Source organism: Penicillium samsonianum (genome assembly GCF_028829775.1).
Source record: "Penicillium samsonianum strain IBT 33392 chromosome Unknown utg000004l_segment0_segment0, whole genome shotgun sequence".
Taxonomy (NCBI): domain Eukaryota; kingdom Fungi; phylum Ascomycota; class Eurotiomycetes; order Eurotiales; family Aspergillaceae; genus Penicillium; species Penicillium samsonianum.
In genome coordinates, this window is record NW_026643262.1 from 2,999,431 (window position 1) to 3,017,759 (window position 18,329).

The following is an 18,329-nucleotide window of genomic DNA, read 5'->3' on the forward strand; positions in this document are numbered from 1 at the left end:
AGACAAGCTGGGTTCACGTTCAAGATGGGTATTAAGCGTAAGTATCTTACTCTCTACTACCCACGCCTCTTTACTAAATAAATACCAGACCTGTACCAGGTGATCTCCGAGAATGCCCCCGATGCGATCAAGACGGGGGAGATCAAGAACCACTTCGGCCGCAAGGTCGCAATTGTATGAGTTGTATATCCCACGATATATTTTGAGATGCTGACATATGAATTCTTCAAATTAGGATGCGTACGTCATTGGATCACCGTCCCGGTAGCTCAAGAATCTCTAGCCGCTAACCCAGAATAGGTCTATGAGCATCTACAGTTTCCTGATCGCCGTGCGCTCGGAAGGCCAACAGCTCATGAGTGAGTCCGGCGAGACCACATCCCACCTAATGGGCATGTTCTACCGTACTCTGCGGATGGTGGACAACGGTATCAAACCTCTCTATGTTTTCGACGGAGCCCCGCCGAAGCTCAAGTCCGGTGAATTGGCAAAGCGTGTTGCACGCAAGGCTGAGGCAACCGAGGCCCATGAAGAGGCCAAGGAAACCGGAACTGCGGAAGATATGGAAAAGTTCTCGCGACGGACTGTCCGCGTCACCCGCGAACACAATGCGGAGTGCAAGAAGCTCCTTGGATTGATGGGAATTCCTTTCATTACCGCGCCGACGGAAGCTGAAGCCCAGTGTGCCGTCTTGGCTCGTGCGGGTAAGGTGTATGCAGCTGCATCAGAGGATATGGATACATTGTGCTTTGAGTCGCCGATTCTCCTGCGCCACCTGACATTCAGTGAGCAGCGCAAGGAACCTATCCAGGAGATTCACCTGGATCGAGTGCTTGAGGGTCTCGACATGGACCGCCTACAGGTACGGTATCCTGGTTATGATACGTGTGGTCACAATTGCTAACTACATCTACCATGCAGTTCATCGACCTCTGCATTCTTCTTGGCTGTGACTACCTGGAGCCTATTCCCAAGGTGGGAGCCACCACTGCTCTAAGCCTAATCAAGGAGCATAAGTCTCTGGAGAAGGTCCTGGAGTTCATGAGGAACGACCCGAAGAAGAAATTTGTAGTTCCTGAGGACTGGCCATACGAAGATGCGCGAGAACTTTTTGTCAACCCTGACGTCCGGCCTGCCGATCACGCCGAATGCGACTTTAAATGGGACGCTCCCAACGTCGAAGGCCTGATTGAGTACCTGGTTGGGGACAAGGGTTTCAACGAAGACCGTGTGCGCAATGGTGCCGCTCGTCTGTCAAAGCACCTCAAGGTCGCTCAGCAATCCCGGCTGGAGGGATTCTTCAAGCCCGTTGCCCGGACTGAGGACGAGAAAGCATCTCTCAAGCGCAAGCACGACGAGAAGCTGCAGCAGCAAAAGAAGAAAAAGAAGGAGGATGCCAAGGCGAAGAAGGAGGCCAAGGCGAAGCCTCGTGGAGCGGCCTAGTTTCTTGATGACGAGAGATGCTTTTTTTCCGTCAAAAAAAACATATGATACAAAATTATTTGCTGATCTAACATGGACTGGACTGGCGTGGGCGTTTTGCGGTTTATTTGTTTCATTATTTCTTATGCATAAGGATTATTTTCATTCGTGCGGAGAATGTCCGTTTCGCCTTGTGATCGGGACAGGGCATGAAGTTCCGTGTATCATAGCAAGGGGTGGTCTGATGTGAAACAAATCTTGGGCAATCTGCATTCCGATGCTTCTTTGATGTTCCAGTAATCTTTTCCAGTCCCTTGGACGCCAGGATCAGACAAGATCAAGCAGGGCAGACACGGGCCTCTCGGCTGATCCTCGGCGTCACACTTGATAGAAAAGTCCAAAAACTGTATATTTATTATCTTCCATCTGTTCTCCATACATTAGCATATCAAATCTCCTTTTTAGATGTTCTGGTGTAGCTATTGCAGGGTGTCGATATCCAGCGTTCGCGTACGGAGTTGTATAGATCGGGCCCGATTAGCGAGATTAATCGAGGCCTCACAACACCAACCACGACTGATCTTCATGAAGGAAAGCAGCAAACACTTCGAATGCAGAAAATATATGCTGGTACCAATTACCCTGGACAATCTACACGGTTAAATGATGCAGCAATAGTCCATGTGGTGCAGGATCAGTGTTTTCATCAGCTGAGCCCTTGATTCGACGCGCCGGTTGCGGATGGAGATACGATGATCCCCGTCGCACAGCTACGCTGATGGACCAATAATTGGGGTCATACGGTAGGAAACTAGGTGCTTAGTCCAATGAGATTGTATTTTATTATTATCCGTTTGTGTTGGTTCGGCGTTGGGGCAAAACATGCTCGTCAGATGGGTCCCTCGGTACTTGTATATAACTGTCGCGGGTCGATCCCAGGCTTGCAGGCCACCTTTCTTGTTTCTTCTCGGTAACTTTATGAGTGCGTATCAGCGGGGAAAGGTGGGTTCAGGGCGATTCTTCGTCTTTTATTGGTTGTGTCTGCTGATCCTGATGTGATTAGCTAGTGGCGTTGCCGCCCAGGTAAGAGAGCTTTCCCCTCTCTTGGGCGATATATATCGAGTGCCACCTGATCCTGAGTGAACTCGGCCTTCATAATTATTGAGGTCTGTTATGTGCTTTTGGTATCCAGTTAGTTCTTTAAGATGTAAAGAAAATATATATGTTTATTCCGTCGATTTTGATAATATATATATGTGATCATCAGTATTGCTTCATGATGTGTAAATGCTCATTTCGCTACAATTTTTTATTATTACTATCTGTCCAATCAAAAAGACTGAGACTGAATTCCCATCAGCAATCGCACTTACTTTCGATAGGATACATATAAGAGTTGTTTAGTGTATACTCGTCTCCAAAGTGAGTCTCGACATCATCTAGGGGTTGTACCATGGAAATCGAGTCACAAGTCTTCTACAATCTACAACGTGACCTTTCAGCACGAGGTGATGCAGGTCCCCCAGGTTCCCCCAAGCAAGGAGGGTTTGATGCATCAAGGAACGTTATAGGTATAAAAGGTCATACTATAGGCCCCAAATATTGCATCTTTCGCGTCTGGATTCCAGGTCGCAAGAAGGGTTGCTTGATCCGGCCCAAAAAAGAGGGAAGGGTTACCCCAGACAGCATTGGAATGTATATGAAAAGGATCTTCCCCCGGGCCCTCTCTGCGAGATATGTGCTCGCCCCCAAAAGCCTTCAAAATAGAGTATGCGCGATTTCCATCGAGGGGAAAAGGGACGCGTAGAAGCATCAGCTCACCAGTTTATATGACTATTGTCGCGTTATAATCTTGCGAACTCTTCTGTTATTATAATGCATATTGAAAATAGAGAATAAAGTATCTTGATGTTCCAAGTATTCCATATAAAAGAGAGAGAGAATGTGTAGACATCAGCAATTCTTCAAGTTGGAACGCGCAGAGAGACACTGGCGAAGAACACAGCAAGACAGAAGAGAAACACCACATTAATTAAAAAGAAGAACTAGCTAGAAGATATCTGTCGAGAAAGAAAATCAAAACGAAAGTGCTTTTTTTTCTCTCTGATGATCTTGTTGTCAACACCGGTCGCCTATAAATCACGGATGCCCCGCGGCCTTTCCTCTCCCTTCTGCTCTTTTTTTCTTCCTCTTCTGCTTTCACTCTCACCACCTCTTTTTTTTCCTAAAGTCTTATCATATTTTGATAACTTGACCTTTTCATCTTCTCCTTTTCTCATATTATCTCAATCATCAATCATGCCTCCCAAGAAGGTTACCAGCGCGTCCAAGAAGGCGGCGCCTGCTCCTCACACTTCCTACCGTGGTATGTTTTCACTGATCCTGAATGCGCACCACATCGCGTAAAAGCGACATGGATATGAATCTAGTCGCGAACATCTGCTGATTCCATCGATACAGATATGATCAAGGATGCCATTGTTAGCGTGAGTTGATCACTGCCGGCGCGAGCCAACTTTGTTGTGATTCGGGTCGCGCGCCCGACCGTGACACGTCTTTGCCTTTGGGCATGGACAACCACAACAAAATCAATTATTAGTTTTTATTGGTTCTCATTGCTGACTATCCTTTCTGCGTATAGCTGAAAGAACGCAATGGTAGCAGGTATGTATTCTGGTGTTTCCTTCGTCGCCGATGCCTCTGGGATCGTCCCCGGATTATCGCGCCGTTTTATTCCAGAAATCAGCCACTGACTGAATCTCCCCTATTTTAGTCGCCAGGCTATCAAGAAGTACGTTCAGTCTAACAACAAGATCAACGTCACTTCCCAGAGCGTCTTCGACTCTCAGTTCAACAAGGCTATCAAGGCCGGTGTTGAGAAGAATGAGTTCACTCAGCCCAAGGGTAAGTTCTTATTTCCCCTGCCTGCGCGCATTGATTCTATCCTACTTTGCGTGATTTGATTCAACTTATGTACATTTCGCTGCATGTGTTTTGGATAGTTTCATCCGTTATTTGACCATTTAACTGATGCGTCGCGCTCTAGGCCCATCTGGTCCCTTGAAGCTTGCGAAGAAGGATGCCCCTGTCAAGGCCGCTCCTAAGCCTGCCGCGAAGCCTGTCACCAAGGCCCCTGCTAAGACTACCAAGGTAAGCTCTTATCGAGCATGTATTCCTATGTTCCTTGCTAATTGCAATATAAGACTGCTCCCAAGGCTGCCGCCAAGGCTGCTCCCAAGAAGGCTGCCGCTCCCAAGAAGGCTGCGGTCAAGAAGACCACCACCAAGCCCAAGGCTAACTCTGGCAAGGCCCGCAAGAATCCCGCCGCCGTAAGTTGATTCCGGATGTTCAGTCCATCCCCCCCCCTTGATCGACCCGTTATTGACGAACATTCCAGGCCCCTGCTGTCGTTGAGCAGCCCAAGATTCTTGGAAAGACCAAGTCTGGCCGTATCACCAAGACCACTGCCCCGCAGCCAACAACTACCCGGGCAGCTCCCAAGAAGCGGACCACCAAGAAATAGAGGATTTGATATCCTCTTGTTTTTTTCCACTAGGTTGAGCTCTCCCTATATTTTCACGTGCGCATTTCCAGGGAGAGTACCTGGTACTGATTCCTTTCTTCTCTTGTAATTTCTTTCTTTGGACTCATTGATCTCAGTGGCTCCGATGGTTTCCTTGGCTTTTTGTTTTTCTTTTGTGTTTTTGGGTGTCTTTGTTATGATGGCTTTGCTTCTTTCCGAAGTCCTATGGATGGCGTCCTGCGGTGGGTTTTGCAATGGGGAAATGCAATCTTCTTATTACCTTGCTATTGTGATTAATTCCATTGTCACTGTGGAATTCAAATTGGGTTTGGTCGAATATTGGGGTTAAACGTAGAGTTGTTCATACTACCCAAGTATGTAGACTGTCAAGCGCGTATCTTGTAGTGGTAAACAAACTGTAGATCTCCACATATTCTCCCGTGTCAGTGTTTTATTTTTATCTTCGTATCTTTGTATCATCCTATGGGACCGAAACTAGTATTATTCATTATTTTCATTGGGATTTTGGTGTTCTATTGTCCTTGAGATCGTCCAATCTAGGCTGTTGACGAGAATGCAACGTGCATAAGTCGGAAATTAATGGAGTACAGCGTATACGCAGCATTAATTTGTGAGTAGGAGCGTACTGGAAAACAACCATTATGGAAGTGTTCCTCAAAGTCCTAGGCCTGAGCCATTTTATACAGTAAATCCCCTTTATAACGAACCCGAATATATCAAATATCCGTCTTTTACGATCGGATACCGGAGCTTTATTTAATACATACAATCGTTAGGTAAAAAACGGTAAAATTAGTGTAATAAAACGAGCAAGTGCTCAGCTATTTTCGGAAGCAGTCAATATGTCAGAGAGAGGCCGTAATTTTCTACCATCATTTCTTAACCACAGGGATATATGATTATTGTGACTGAAGTGGCAGACATGCCACCGAAAAACTCGAACAAGCATTCAAGCACATTATCCAAAGACCATTTAGAAGATTCCGAGAGACCATGCCATTCGCCCAGAGAACATTTGCCAGCATGCCGAAGACCAGGGCATAAACAAGGCATTCAAACAGGAAGATGGCAAACCCAATTGCTTCCACCGGCCTAAACCAAGAGAGGTTGATGTCTGTCTTAGTCTCTCTCTTGGTGAATCTATTCAGTTCAATGTTGTGGTTGGTAAGTGAACTAGAATTTGTTCCCTTCTTTCAAAATTGACGCCCCAAAAACATTGATGAGCACGAACTCTTTTGATCTATGTGGAAATATATCAATAGTCTGTTGATGGTTGAAATCATCATCTTGTTCATTACAACTCACCTTCATAAGTATTCGATCAAAGGTTGGGGACAACCGCTGAAGAGCGGTAATAACCACAAGAAGTTGGCACCAGCCACTGAATGAGACTCTGTAAAACACACCAGGCTGGGAAAATCCCATCTTATCCCCCAACTCGTCGCCGCTCAATACACGACAATCAACCTCGATCATTGGCTTGGACACATTAATGCCTGGATAATCCTGGACAGCAGCGACGAAGTTCGCCCCAATGGACTTGGAGGACTCTGTTGGCTCAGGCTCGCACATCATGATACTTTCCATAGTGACCTTTGACTGTTCAGTGCCATCAAAGAAGCTATCTGGAGTCGCCATGACATAGGCGATGTATCGAAACAGCGCGAGGAAATCCTCCGGCTCCTGTGGACGAGGCTAGATGCCGATCTTAGGAGACGGAAGAGCGGCATGCGGCAGAAGATGGCTGTTGTATGGATTGCGTCTCTAATATTGACAGGTGCGCCATACTTGGCCTCATCAAAGTATGCCGGGTTGGTCCACGAGCTTTAGAATGCGATTCCTAACCGTAGCGTGCAATAGACGAACCCGCACGGTCGAAGTGTGTCCCTCTCCACCTGGTTTAATAGATTTAAGATCCATTGTCACTTGCAACAACCACAGGAAGGTCTCGAGGAATCGTCCGGGCATGACTCGAAGAGAAAAGCCCCCGGTTCTGACGAGGACTTCCGTTCCGCCTGCAATTGTCTTTGAAAGTTAGTAATATTCTGTAGATTAAAACTCCACCGGAAGGAATTCTCCACTACAGTGCCTCCTAGAAATCCCTGAAAAGCCAGTCCGGTAAGATTGGGGATCAAGTAGCGATAGAGAAACTCTTGTCCGCGCTCAATTTGTGCCCAACCAACCCATTCAGGGACTGTTTTTACTTCTTCCCAGAGTTCTTGTAACATACTGTCTTCTTCACGGTGTTCCTTCGAAACACTGTACATGTCGAATCGACTAAAGCATTGCCCCGTATTGCTTTGCTTGCTCTTTGCGGAGAAAGCCTGCAGACGGCTCACAGCATCGACGGCAAGGCCATCGGTCTGCGGTCTCAATGGTAGCAGCTCTTCGGGCGTGAAATGTTTATCTGTCCAGGTGAACTCTATGGTTCCACACCTTTCGGGCATTGTCACTGGGGGATTTGAGTGCAGTCATGGTAGTGGTGTTCAATAAACACAGTGGATAAAAATCTTGAAGAGATGGAATCGAACAGATCTGTTCTGCATCTTTTCTCTCCATTGACGACCGACTAATTTCCTATAGGGTTACATCTTGCCCATCTATATCTATGCCAATGAGGGCGAGTAGGTCCAGCATAGTGCACACCCGCGACAAAACCAAGATAGGTGCCAAACGAAGAGCTAGGTCCTTCCCAAATGGCACACGATATGTGACCTTATGCAAGTGAAGCCACACTATTGATTCAGGATCATGAACTACAGGGATAGTATGGATTAGGTTGCAGTGACCCTACATTTTCTTGCTTCTTAAATTAAGCTAAGATGGGAATGGCTAAGTACGCTCTCTGTATTTCATTCTTATATGATTCAATCTTGCTATTGGGTGTGATCTTGGGACTTTGTGGGTACTCTGCCCTAGTTTGGATGGAAAATAGAACACGGTAAATCGAAGGGATTGGTAAAACAGCAAGATATTGCTATAGTCTCTTTTAGTAAAGTCTATATAGCTCTAGTCCGCGAGTTGCCCCGTTGAACGTCCAAGATCGCGCCAGACTCGGCACAAACTTGATGGATCGGGACTCGGTGGGATCGAGGGAGGCCGACCAACTTGCGCCCCGGGGTCATATTCATTGTGAAATAGAATTCAAACAGTATTCGATTGGAAATAATTTATACCTCTATAGCCTTGAATTTAGCGAGTTGGATGATGAATCTGGAATATAAGCCCACGAGCGAGAAATCCTCACTAGCATCCACAGAGTTTACTCGAGGCATGGAGGATGTAAACATAACCTTCTCTGTCACTATGAAGCACAGCCAAAGCTTGAGATAAGATTGGCGATAGAATTTGACAGAGGGTCGAACTAGGCAAGTGAAGTCATATACTTCTTGCTGCAATATTTTCATAATGAAGAACTTCTACCAATTCAAGCAGTGTTGAATATATGCTTGGGGGACTATGTGCGTGCTACGATTGAACTATAGAAGTCATGCGACGAAGCAGAAATTTTGGATGTTCAATGCTACCTTACCATCCGCATGCACACATACTTTGTATAGGCATTCACGTACATCGATGTAACAACCCGTAGGGTATATGATAGCGATCTCCTCTGAAATGGCTATTTCGATATCAAATATTCTAAATCCGACGTTAAAGATGATGACAGGTTGAAGCGAAATCTGTGGCGGAGTATGCCATGGCAGGAAAAGTGAAAAATAGGATAATTGGTAGCGGGGATAGAGAATCGGCTCATTTGTTAGCGAGAAGAGCGTCCAGATACCTAGGTAGCTCCGATATGGGTAGATTAACACTTCAAATTCTGATATACACACGGATACATCTACAATATCGGGTCTTTCTACTCCGTACAGTTTGACTTTTATTGACTCTTATTGGCTCTTATTGACTATTTTTACTATCGGCTCGGATGTTGATATTTGTTCCCGGGCTCGGGGGCGACGGGGACGCCGGTCAGAGAGGATCCTTACTATATTGTATCTTAGTCTCTTTGTACAATGAAGTGGAGAATTTCCCCTGTGGCGCAGATGCGGAAGATTTCATTATTATGTGGAGCCCTATTTTTGGAACAATTGCCTTTGGAGTATACAATATGCATACAACATAAGAGACAGATGTTAGAAGAGTACGGAGTACTATGTCTAGGTCTAATTCTCTATCTCTCCTATCAAAGAAATTGCAGGGTCAGGGAGAACAGATAGGCTCATTGACTTGTAATTGGTCGCCACTCTTTACCCTGCATCTCCACGGTGTATTAGTCTGTATGGAGTACGGGGTATCCATGGATAGGTATTGACCCAGGACAAATGGTACTCCGTACAGCAAGTGTTTTTATATATGACTATATGTGATTATATTTACTCCGTACCCTGCCTTCAATGTTAGTATATAAAGACTCGATGTACTCCGTACAACATATAGAGGGGTTTGTGCAACCCCGATCTCCTTGCATAAACAACTCACAGGGACTGAGGGGTATGGAAGTTAAAGAGAGACCAATGATATTGGCAGTTTATACGGAGTTTATCAGTTATATATCGAAAGTAACAACAGTAGCGGAAAAAGAAAATATGAAAAATGATGTGATAAACCGTGCTCATTGAACATCCGAGTTTTTTTTATGCAGCAGCCTGATACCCAGCCTCCATGGTATTTACCATATTACCTACAACAACCTTGAAATAATTATGTACGTAACCCCTAGAATAAAGAAGTAGAACAGAAGTGTCTATATCTATCAGAATATAATATAAACATCTCAAACACTAGAAAGAAATTCATGAACAAAGTAGACGGATGTAGTGGAGAGTCCACGTACCGATGTACATACGTGTAATTCTTCTCTCCCAGACAACCAACTTCCACCTCCCCTTCTCCTCCCCCCCCATATTTCCCCCATTTTACAACTTCATTTGCCCTGTCTTCCCCTTTCCCTTGCATTGGGCTGAATTATGTTGATCGGTTGAATACCCTCGCCCTGGGCAACACGCTCTATACTTTCTTTGTTTCCCTTCCAAGGTTCTCATCTGGAACTCCGTCCGGTTCACAACTTTCCTGGATCTCCGCCAATAAGGGCGACTGCCGTCACTTCGGGTTGCCGGTCCACGCAGAACTCACGTCACCCCCGTTCTCTGAAATTTCAACATGCCTGCCTTCTCCAACGACGTCTCCCATCAGAGTGCCACTGCCACGGCCACGGCCACCCATCCTCGCTCATTCGAATCATCTCGAAAGTCGCACGATAAGACCCCCGTCGGAAATACTTTCCTGTGGACCAACTGGCCCAACGGCAACGACGCGAATCACGACTCTTATCAGAATGACCGACACCTTCTGACCGACCTTAAGAACGGCAGTGCGTACTCCCTGAATGGCCCTCGCTCTAGTGTCGGCTCCTACACGCGCGACCCGCCCCTGTCCAAGGACGGCAGCATGCATTCGGTAGGCAATGGATCCATGAGGGATTCCCGCGAGAACGGCCGGCCGTCCGCCATGCTGGACCGTAAACCTTCGGACACTGGACCGGGAGCTATTTCCACAACAGCATCCCCTTCCAGCCAACAACCCAATGGCACTGCAAATGGCCGACCTGTCCAGGGGAAACTCATGGTCAATGGGGACGTTCATCCGCCCTACGCCGATGAGTCTTCAATCTCGCCATCGGCCTCGCTCTTACAAATCCCGCAGCAGGATGAGACCGGTCGTTATTCTCCAGAGCCTGATCGCCTAATACTGAGTTCGAAGCCCAGCCAACCGCGCCACTCCTCCCCTCCCGCCTCATCCGCACTCGACGCTGCCTCCGTGCCAGAATCGCAGAACTCCAGTATGCGACAGCGACATTCATTGCAGGTTCCGAGAACGCCTAGTGTTCGACGAGATAGCCGAGAATACACCGATGATGCTGCGTACAGTAGTGGCCGAATGTCACCGACGACCGGCTTCCGACGCGCGTCAGTCGGTCTTATTAGACGGGCAACGAAAAACAGCACCCAGCAAGATATCACTTTGGATGAGGCACCACCGGATGAAGATGCGGCCCGATGGGCCGAAGCTATCAAACAAAAGCGAGCCTCGCGACGACGTCGCGAAGAGGAGGACGACGATCGGGTGATTGTGGGCACCAAGGTGGACCAGAACCACGTCAACTATGTGACGGCATACAACATGTTGACTGGTATCCGCTTCACGGTCTCGAGAATCAACGCGAAAATGGACCGTGAACTCACCCCGGCGGATTTTAATGCCAAACACAAGTTCTCCTTTGACATGTGTGCACCCCTTCTAATGTTGACAATTTGGACATGACTGACAGTAGCAGAACCGGAAACGAACTGATTCCCTCCGCAAAATACGACTTCAAGTTCAAAGACTACGCACCTTGGGTGTTCCGACACCTTCGCGCCAAGTTCCGCCTCGATCCCGCCGACTACCTAATGTCCCTCACAAGCAAGTACATTTTGTCGGAACTGGGCTCCCCCGGCAAGAGCGGAAGCTTCTTTTACTTCTCACGCGACTACAAGTATATCATCAAGACCATTCACCATTCCGAGCACAAGCTTCTTCGGAAGATCCTTCCTGAGTACTACCGGCACGTGGAGAACAACCCAAACACTCTCATCTCACAATTCTACGGATTGCACCGAGTCAAGATGGCGTACGGCCGAAAGATCCACTTCGTCGTGATGAACAACCTGTTCCCGCCCCACCGGGATATCCACCAGACATTCGATCTGAAGGGCTCGTCGATTGGCCGTGATCTGCAGGAGTCAGATCTCGAGAGAAACCCTAGAGCGACTATGAAGGACCTGAACTGGGTTCGTCGCAACCGTCACTTGGAATGTGGCCCATCAAAACGAGACTTCTTCATTGAGCAATTGAAACGCGACGTTGTGTTGCTTCAAAGACTCAAGATCATGGACTATTCTCTTCTGGTAGGAATTCATGATGCGAGCAGGGGCAATGAAGAGAAATTGCGTGACAAGACTCTTCAGGTCTTCCAGCCAGGAGGCAACCGCGAAGAGGATACGACTCCCAATAACCTGATGCGCACTCCATCGAAATTGGAGAATGAGCGCAAGGCTCGGGAGCTGCGCATGCTCATCAAACGTGAACGGCCTGTTCCACTGGACAAAGCAGCTTCGAAGATGCCAGATGAAATCCTCGATGAACGGAAATATCATGTCTTCTACGCGGATGATGGAGGTTTCCGGGCCACTCATGAGAATGGCCAACCCGGTGACGAGATCTATTACCTCGGTATTATTGATTGTTTGACTCATTACGGAACCACCAAGAAGCTGGAGAACTTTTTCAAAGGACTCTCGCATGACCGGACACAGATTTCTCCAATCCCACCAGAGAGCTACGGAGAGCGTTTCATTAATTTCATTAAGGGAATCACTATGTCGAGGGAAGAAGCCGAACGACTACGCGATTCTCGAGCCTCTGCGTCCGGTGCACCTCAGCCATCAACTGAAAAGCCACCTTCGAGGTCCTCTTCTGTCGAGCGAACAATGCAGGCAGCGGAGAAAGAGGCATCGAAAGACGTGTCCGTCACACATCCTCGAACATTAGCCACTGTTTGGGACCCAGCAGACGCCGCGGGCCCCGGTCCAACTTCAACTCTCCCCATCGTGGACGAAGCCGGCGAGGCAAGCAGTGTCGGAGGGCGCAGCTCACACAGCCGAAACGGCCCTCCAGCATCAGACAAGGAATTGCCTCCTATCCCTCGCGACGCTCCACCGGCAACTCCCAGCAAAGGCAAGGAAGTTGATCGGCGCAATTTCCTGACTCCCAGTCCGGTCCGACGTTAGCTCTTTGGAGCGACTGACATCCCTTTGATACCTTTATTCGTCTCTTTATCTTGTTTTTTTTTTGTATTCAGCGAGATATCCCCCTTGTTGCTCTTGATAGAACTACCTATTTTGTTTCCCCAGCATGGGTTTGCGCGAGGCATATCATCTTCCTATCCTCATACTTTCCCCAAACACTTTCCGCAAGAAACTGATGTTCATGAGTGACATGTGTATAATTTTTGTTGTTGAGCGACATCTTCGTCTCTTCGTGTGTTTCTGTTTACCTTTGCTTGGATTACTCGAAACATTTGGAGAAAGCCCGAAGCCCGAAGGCTCAACCTCACCGACTCTTTCTCTCTTTTTCTTCGCCGCCTCAAACGCCTTCATTCTCTCTAGCCTTGTTTACCGCGACCTTTTACCATCCACGGGTGGCCCGTGGACTGTACAGGTTCCACCCTCATTGATCGAACATATCGTTGCCACACTCTATATCATAACCAGACCTCATCTCCAGCCCAATAAGTGCTATCGTCATATCCTGTGCCAACATCACATCGATGATCCAATCTTTCCACCAACCATCTCATTTCCTTTTTTTCCCCTTCTATTTTTGTTCTCAAAGAACGCCCTCACAGCCAAAGAATACCGCCTGGCCCAGAATCCAGTCCTCACTCCGTTCATCGAACGTTTTTTCCTTATTGTATCCCTCTTGTGTATCCCGCTTCTTCTTTTTCTTTTCTCTTTGATTTGCTTGTTCCTTGATCGAGTCTCTCTCCATACCCTGTACCAATCACTATACCACATGTTTTCTCTCGATATTCGTGCTTCTTATTTGCTGAGGGTCATCAACTTAGCAGAATTCAGCGTGGGAACTTCCTTACTACTTCTTTTTCTGTTGGTTGTTCCATTTGTAGATGGTAGAGTTAACGAGTTGTAAAGTAGATGCTTTATAGCGAACTCTGTGGACACAATGTACAGACAGTAACTACCTAGGTACGTTGCGCAGGTGGTATACTGTCTTGACAGCTCAGGTGAGACTTGATACTAGGGCTTGATTCGCTCAATATGCCTACGTCTTCTCTAGACCAGAGTGGATAGCATAGAGCCCAAAGCCGTGCTAACCCCAGAAGACGAAGTGCATAAAGATTACCGGCATACAGACCGAAATAAACCTAGATAAGCCATGTAGGCAATTCATTATTCAAGCGCAGCATAACCCGGGCCGCAAAAAAGCAAATATGGACCTAAGTAAGAGACCACTGAAAAGACCCCATTCCACCCATGATGGAACGCGAGCCGAACAAGATAAGCAAAGAAAGATACGCAAGACCTGCCCATTCATCACGAAGACGCCATATTCTCAAGAGAAATCAATAGAAAGTGTAAAATAGAAACAGAAAAAGAAAGAAGAAAAAAAACACCCCAATTTGACCTCCGAGAAAGGAACATGAAACGTAAAGCAAAGCGTACTGTGCAACATAATTGAAAAGAAAGGCAGACCAGACCATCTGCGCGAGATTGCGACAGCAGCCGTGATGCAGGTTGCATCTGTATCTTACTCGTTCTTGCCCTGAGTGACCTTGGCAGCCTGGATAGCAGACATCTTCTGAGTCCAGCCCTGGGTAGGCTGGGGCTTCTTGACGGTGCGAAGGTCATCAGTAGAGAATCCGGAGATACGCATGTTGTAGTTGCGCTCGAGGACGAGCTGGATATCGCGCAGCTCGAGAGTCGAGGAAGGGCGCAGCTTGGCAAGACGGCAGGCCTGGGTGATGACTTCGTCGACGAAGTCGTCGGCCATTTGGAGGATGAACTGGGAAATATTAGCATTTCTGATCTCCTTTTTATTTGTCTCTTACTTTGAAAAGGGACAAACTTACCTCTTCCGCATCTGGAGTCAGCATTTCTCCTTCACCACCACCGGTGACCTGGCGAACGAGGATGTCGAGCATTTTCTTGCTCAGAACGCGCTGGCCTTCACCTTCCAGGACGTAGCCGGGGTGCTTCTGGATCGCGGGCTGGCCCATCATGCCCATGGCACCGTGGCTGGGACCGCCAGAAAGAGAGGGACGCGAGCCTGGCATCGAGACGGGCTCGGGGGTTGAGACGTGCAGGTTCTTGGGAATTGCCATGTTGGTGTTGCGGGTGGAGGCTTCACCTGGACGGTTGGCAAGATAACCCTGGGGGTGAGCCTGCTGGTTGGCCTGGGCCTGTTGGTTCATTGTTTGTTGCTGAGGGGTGGGGTTGGTGTAGGTTTGGGCGGCTTGTGAGATAGCAGCTTGGTGTGAGAGAGGACGAGGTGGGCCTTGATTCACCTGTTGGGGAGGCCCTGGGGGTGTGGGGGTGGAACCGTCAGGATGGGGATTTTGGCTGAAAGTGACTTGCCCTCCTGGAGTTCCTTGCTGGGATGGTGGCTGTGGACGTTGCACCTGAGGAAGTGGTGCGCTGATTGGGACTGGAGTGTTTCCAGCAGATTGGGCAGAAGCTGGTTGTCCAGGCTGAGAGGCAGAAGGGGACATGGCAGTTTGGCGCGCTGCGTTGACCGCTGAATTGATAGTATGGGGAGCTGGGGGCTGAGGTTGCCCTGGTTGCATAGGGTTTGCTGCCGCTCCTGCCTGGGGGTTTGGTACATTTTGAGTTGACACGGGAGGAGCGACTGGGGCTTGGTTCAAATTAACAGGCGTATTTGCCTGTCCTGCCTGATTCATCGCTTGGTTCTGTGGATTTTGCTGGGATTGAATCTTGAAGCTTTCCTGCTGTTCCTTGAACTTGTTCAAGAACTCGCTACCCTCTCGGAAAAGCTTTTCAGCCGCCAACTGTCGGTTTTTGAATTCTTGCATTTCCTCTTGGCTCATATTGCCCTGAGCCTGCCGCTGAGCATATGAGGAACGAAGATCAGCCATCCGAGCCCGTCCAACCTCCTGCTTCTGAAGAGCGATACCATATCGCAACCGAGCCTCAGGTATCCATGTCTGCACCTGCTCGGGAGTCACATTCGGAGGCAGGAAAAAATTAAGCGCGCTGACCCGGGCTTGAATTTGCGGGATGAGCTGATTGATCGTCTGTGGGTTGTTGGATTGCGTTCGCTGGACCGGTTGTCCCTGTGGTCCCTGCGTTCCCTGAGGAGCTTGCTGTACCGGTTGTGGCTGTTGTCCTTGCTGTGGCTGTTGTCCTGGCTGTCCCTGCACCGCTGCCTGCTGGTGCTGGTGTTGCTGCATTGCCTGTTGTCGGTTCTGCTGGAAAACTCGCATTCCCTTCATCAAGTTCTGGGATAGCTGCGAGAGCTTCGTATGCGCCTGCTGGTATTCGTGGGTCTGTGGATCGCGGGTGTTCAGCAGATCCCAGAGGCTGCGCACTAGCTGGGTATGCTGGGCCTTCTGCTGGTCACTGAGGTGCGGTAGCTTCTGCACTTGATCGGTTCGAATGAGGTTCGAGTGCTGTGGCTGCTGCGGGGCACCCATTGGCTGGCCAACTTGGCCCTGAGACCCATCCATCTCTGCAATGATGTATTGGTGCTCTGCTGGGGATTCGAGGGTACAAGGAGTTAAGGTGTTGAAGACAGGATATTCGATGCGAAATAGTCTGTGTTTACAGATATGGCCGGTCGCAGTTGCCTAGATATTAAGCGAGGCTATACGATATCGATATCGCACAAGATGGTAGAATAGGCAAGTCCGAATGCAATGGACTTCAGCTTTGGCAGATTACAACTTTGGACGGCGGTGATGGAGGTTCCGGTCTTGGCATCCGCCTTTAACAGAGTCCAATTGTTCTGTCGATTTACAGTTTCGCAGATTCATGTATTTCTATTATTTGGTTTGGTAGTTTGGATATTTTGTTATTGCCTGTGATATTCTTTGGCTTTTAAGATCAAGTAATATATGTGGTATTGCTGTGGGATATCATATACATTGCTCCTGATACGGACATATACCTAGTCTACAACCTCTTGGGCCTATGAGCCCCGGAGAAAGGCCTGGAGAAAGCCTTGAACGCCCCGAGCCCCGGGGGCTTACCGCTTTAAGGCGGTCAAGTTGAGGACTAAGCCGGAGCACGGATTTATCACGTGCCTGATCACTGATTCATCTCTCTGTTCAACAAGCGTATAAAGCGATTTTCATTCTGGCTTTAATAATTATATTTCGCTTGCTATTCACAAGGTTGCATTTAAGTGGAACTAAATTTTTAAAGTACATACATGATGGCATGCTGATGGAAATATAGAAGACCGTCTGTCGCTACAAACATGGCTGACCTCGAAGCAAAGCAAGACATTGCAGAGTTCAGTCAATCAGATACTCTAGTTTAAATTAAGTTCGCAGCCTTCACCAAAAGACATTTTAGATATCAGGAGAGCCATCGTTATTGCTGGCTTGGAGGATGATGAGCGATTTCCTGTTAGCAGTTCCTATATCGCTCCATTCCAGACATAAAAATTCAACTTCTTGATAAAGCAACTTCTTCTCGGTTGAAGCTATACACTTTAAGCAGCTACTCTCTTCGATTTTATAAGAGGATTAGAACTAGATAGCGGAGATATCTAGGACTAAACTATATAGATCATACAAAGGAAGCTAGCCTAGCTCTACCTAAGGCTCTAATCATTTCTACTAAGCCATAAACTACTTTTATTAGGCCCTTACCTAGCGGCGATCAATATCCCCAAATGTACACAGAATAACACAAGCGACAAGAATAGTCGGCTGCTTATACAGCCTTATCAAGTCTTTTTAGGAGTCTTTTGGAAGTCTTCTTTTAGATGTTTCCCCCCCTTTTCGATCACTCTATAAGCTTCTCCGAGCCTAAACTTTCTAGGGGATCCCGGGGAATATAGGGCGTAGAAGCCTAAAATACTATAAGAAGCTAATCAATAACCACGAAGATGCTACTTACTTCAAAAAAACCATGAAGCTGTTAAGAGGTCGTAGGCGTCGTCTCCTCCTCTGTGGTTTAGTTAAGAGGAAGAGAAGAACGAATTTGAGTAAGTATAAAAAGGAGTATAAGTACAATATCGAAACTTCAGCCTTAGGTTATGCCGTTCCACGGATCTGAAGTCAATTTCTAATTCTAGATGTTAAACTGGATCACGGCTTCATTCTTCACCTGGGGAACGATCTAGGGGACTGGAAATGACTTTGTCTAAGTTCCATTATTATCCTTGGTTACATATGGGTATATAGAAAAGCCCTCTAGTTATGTAGTTTATGCTATTTACCGGCTTTGTGTAATATAGAGTGATAAGCCCTATCACACCACTAAGAAAAGACATCTGAAAAGACATCTGAAAAAGATACTTGAATCACAGAGGAGACGACAACCGGATCTACTCGGCCTAGAATAACCCAACTCCCCAAAGCCCCCGCTCGTTTGGGGTTGGGTTATACATTGGGCCGGACGTCGGACAGCTTCATGATTTTTCGAAGTAAGTAGCATCTTCTTGGTCATTGATTCGCTTCTAACAGTTATAGAGGAGGGGGAGGCGGCGACGACGCCTACGACCCCTGAACAGCTTCATAGTGTTCAGAAGTAAGTAGCATATACGTGGCCAC

The 18,329-nt window shown here is 47.6% G+C and overlaps 5 protein-coding genes across 5 annotated transcripts; 3 read left to right on the plus strand and 2 right to left on the minus strand.

Annotated features, from left to right (window-relative positions):
• Positions 1-24: 24 nt before the first annotated feature.
• Positions 25-1,443, plus strand: fen1 (multifunctional nuclease RAD27; the record flags this gene model as incomplete). Its single annotated transcript, XM_057280768.1, has 5 exons — positions 25-37; positions 89-174; positions 236-240; positions 301-862; positions 922-1,443. The coding sequence occupies 5 exons, from the start codon at positions 25-27 to the stop codon at positions 1,441-1,443; spliced, it is 1,188 nt and encodes a 395-aa protein (XP_057135028.1).
• A 2,155-nt stretch (positions 1,444-3,598) lies between these two features.
• Positions 3,599-5,284, plus strand: N7471_008050 (histone H1/H5 family protein). The gene is made up of 7 exons (XM_057280769.1): positions 3,599-3,787; positions 3,883-3,908; positions 4,064-4,086; positions 4,196-4,326; positions 4,469-4,572; positions 4,626-4,751; positions 4,820-5,284. Exons 1-7 carry the CDS (start codon positions 3,721-3,723, stop codon positions 4,943-4,945), a joined length of 603 nt encoding a protein of 200 aa, XP_057135029.1. The 5' UTR covers positions 3,599-3,720; the 3' UTR covers positions 4,946-5,284.
• Positions 5,285-6,287: 1,003 nt separating this feature from the next.
• N7471_008051 (uncharacterized protein) lies at positions 6,288-7,413 on the minus strand (the record flags this gene model as incomplete). Its single annotated transcript, XM_057280770.1, has 4 exons — positions 6,288-6,307; positions 6,373-6,661; positions 6,833-6,981; positions 7,197-7,413. 4 exons carry the CDS (start codon positions 7,411-7,413, stop codon positions 6,288-6,290), a joined length of 675 nt encoding a protein of 224 aa, XP_057135030.1.
• A 2,719-nt stretch (positions 7,414-10,132) lies between these two features.
• On the plus strand, positions 10,133-12,801 carry N7471_008052 (1-phosphatidylinositol-4-phosphate 5-kinase; the record flags this gene model as incomplete). Its single annotated transcript, XM_057280771.1, has 2 exons — positions 10,133-11,256; positions 11,307-12,801. 2 exons carry the CDS (start codon positions 10,133-10,135, stop codon positions 12,799-12,801), a joined length of 2,619 nt encoding a protein of 872 aa, XP_057135031.1.
• A 1,537-nt stretch (positions 12,802-14,338) lies between these two features.
• N7471_008053 (putative transcription initiation factor TFIID subunit 12) lies at positions 14,339-16,274 on the minus strand (the record flags this gene model as incomplete). The annotated part of the gene is made up of 2 exons (XM_057280772.1): positions 14,339-14,593; positions 14,661-16,274. The coding sequence occupies 2 exons, from the start codon at positions 16,272-16,274 to the stop codon at positions 14,339-14,341; spliced, it is 1,869 nt and encodes a 622-aa protein (XP_057135032.1).
• Between the last annotated feature and the right edge of the window lie 2,055 nt (positions 16,275-18,329).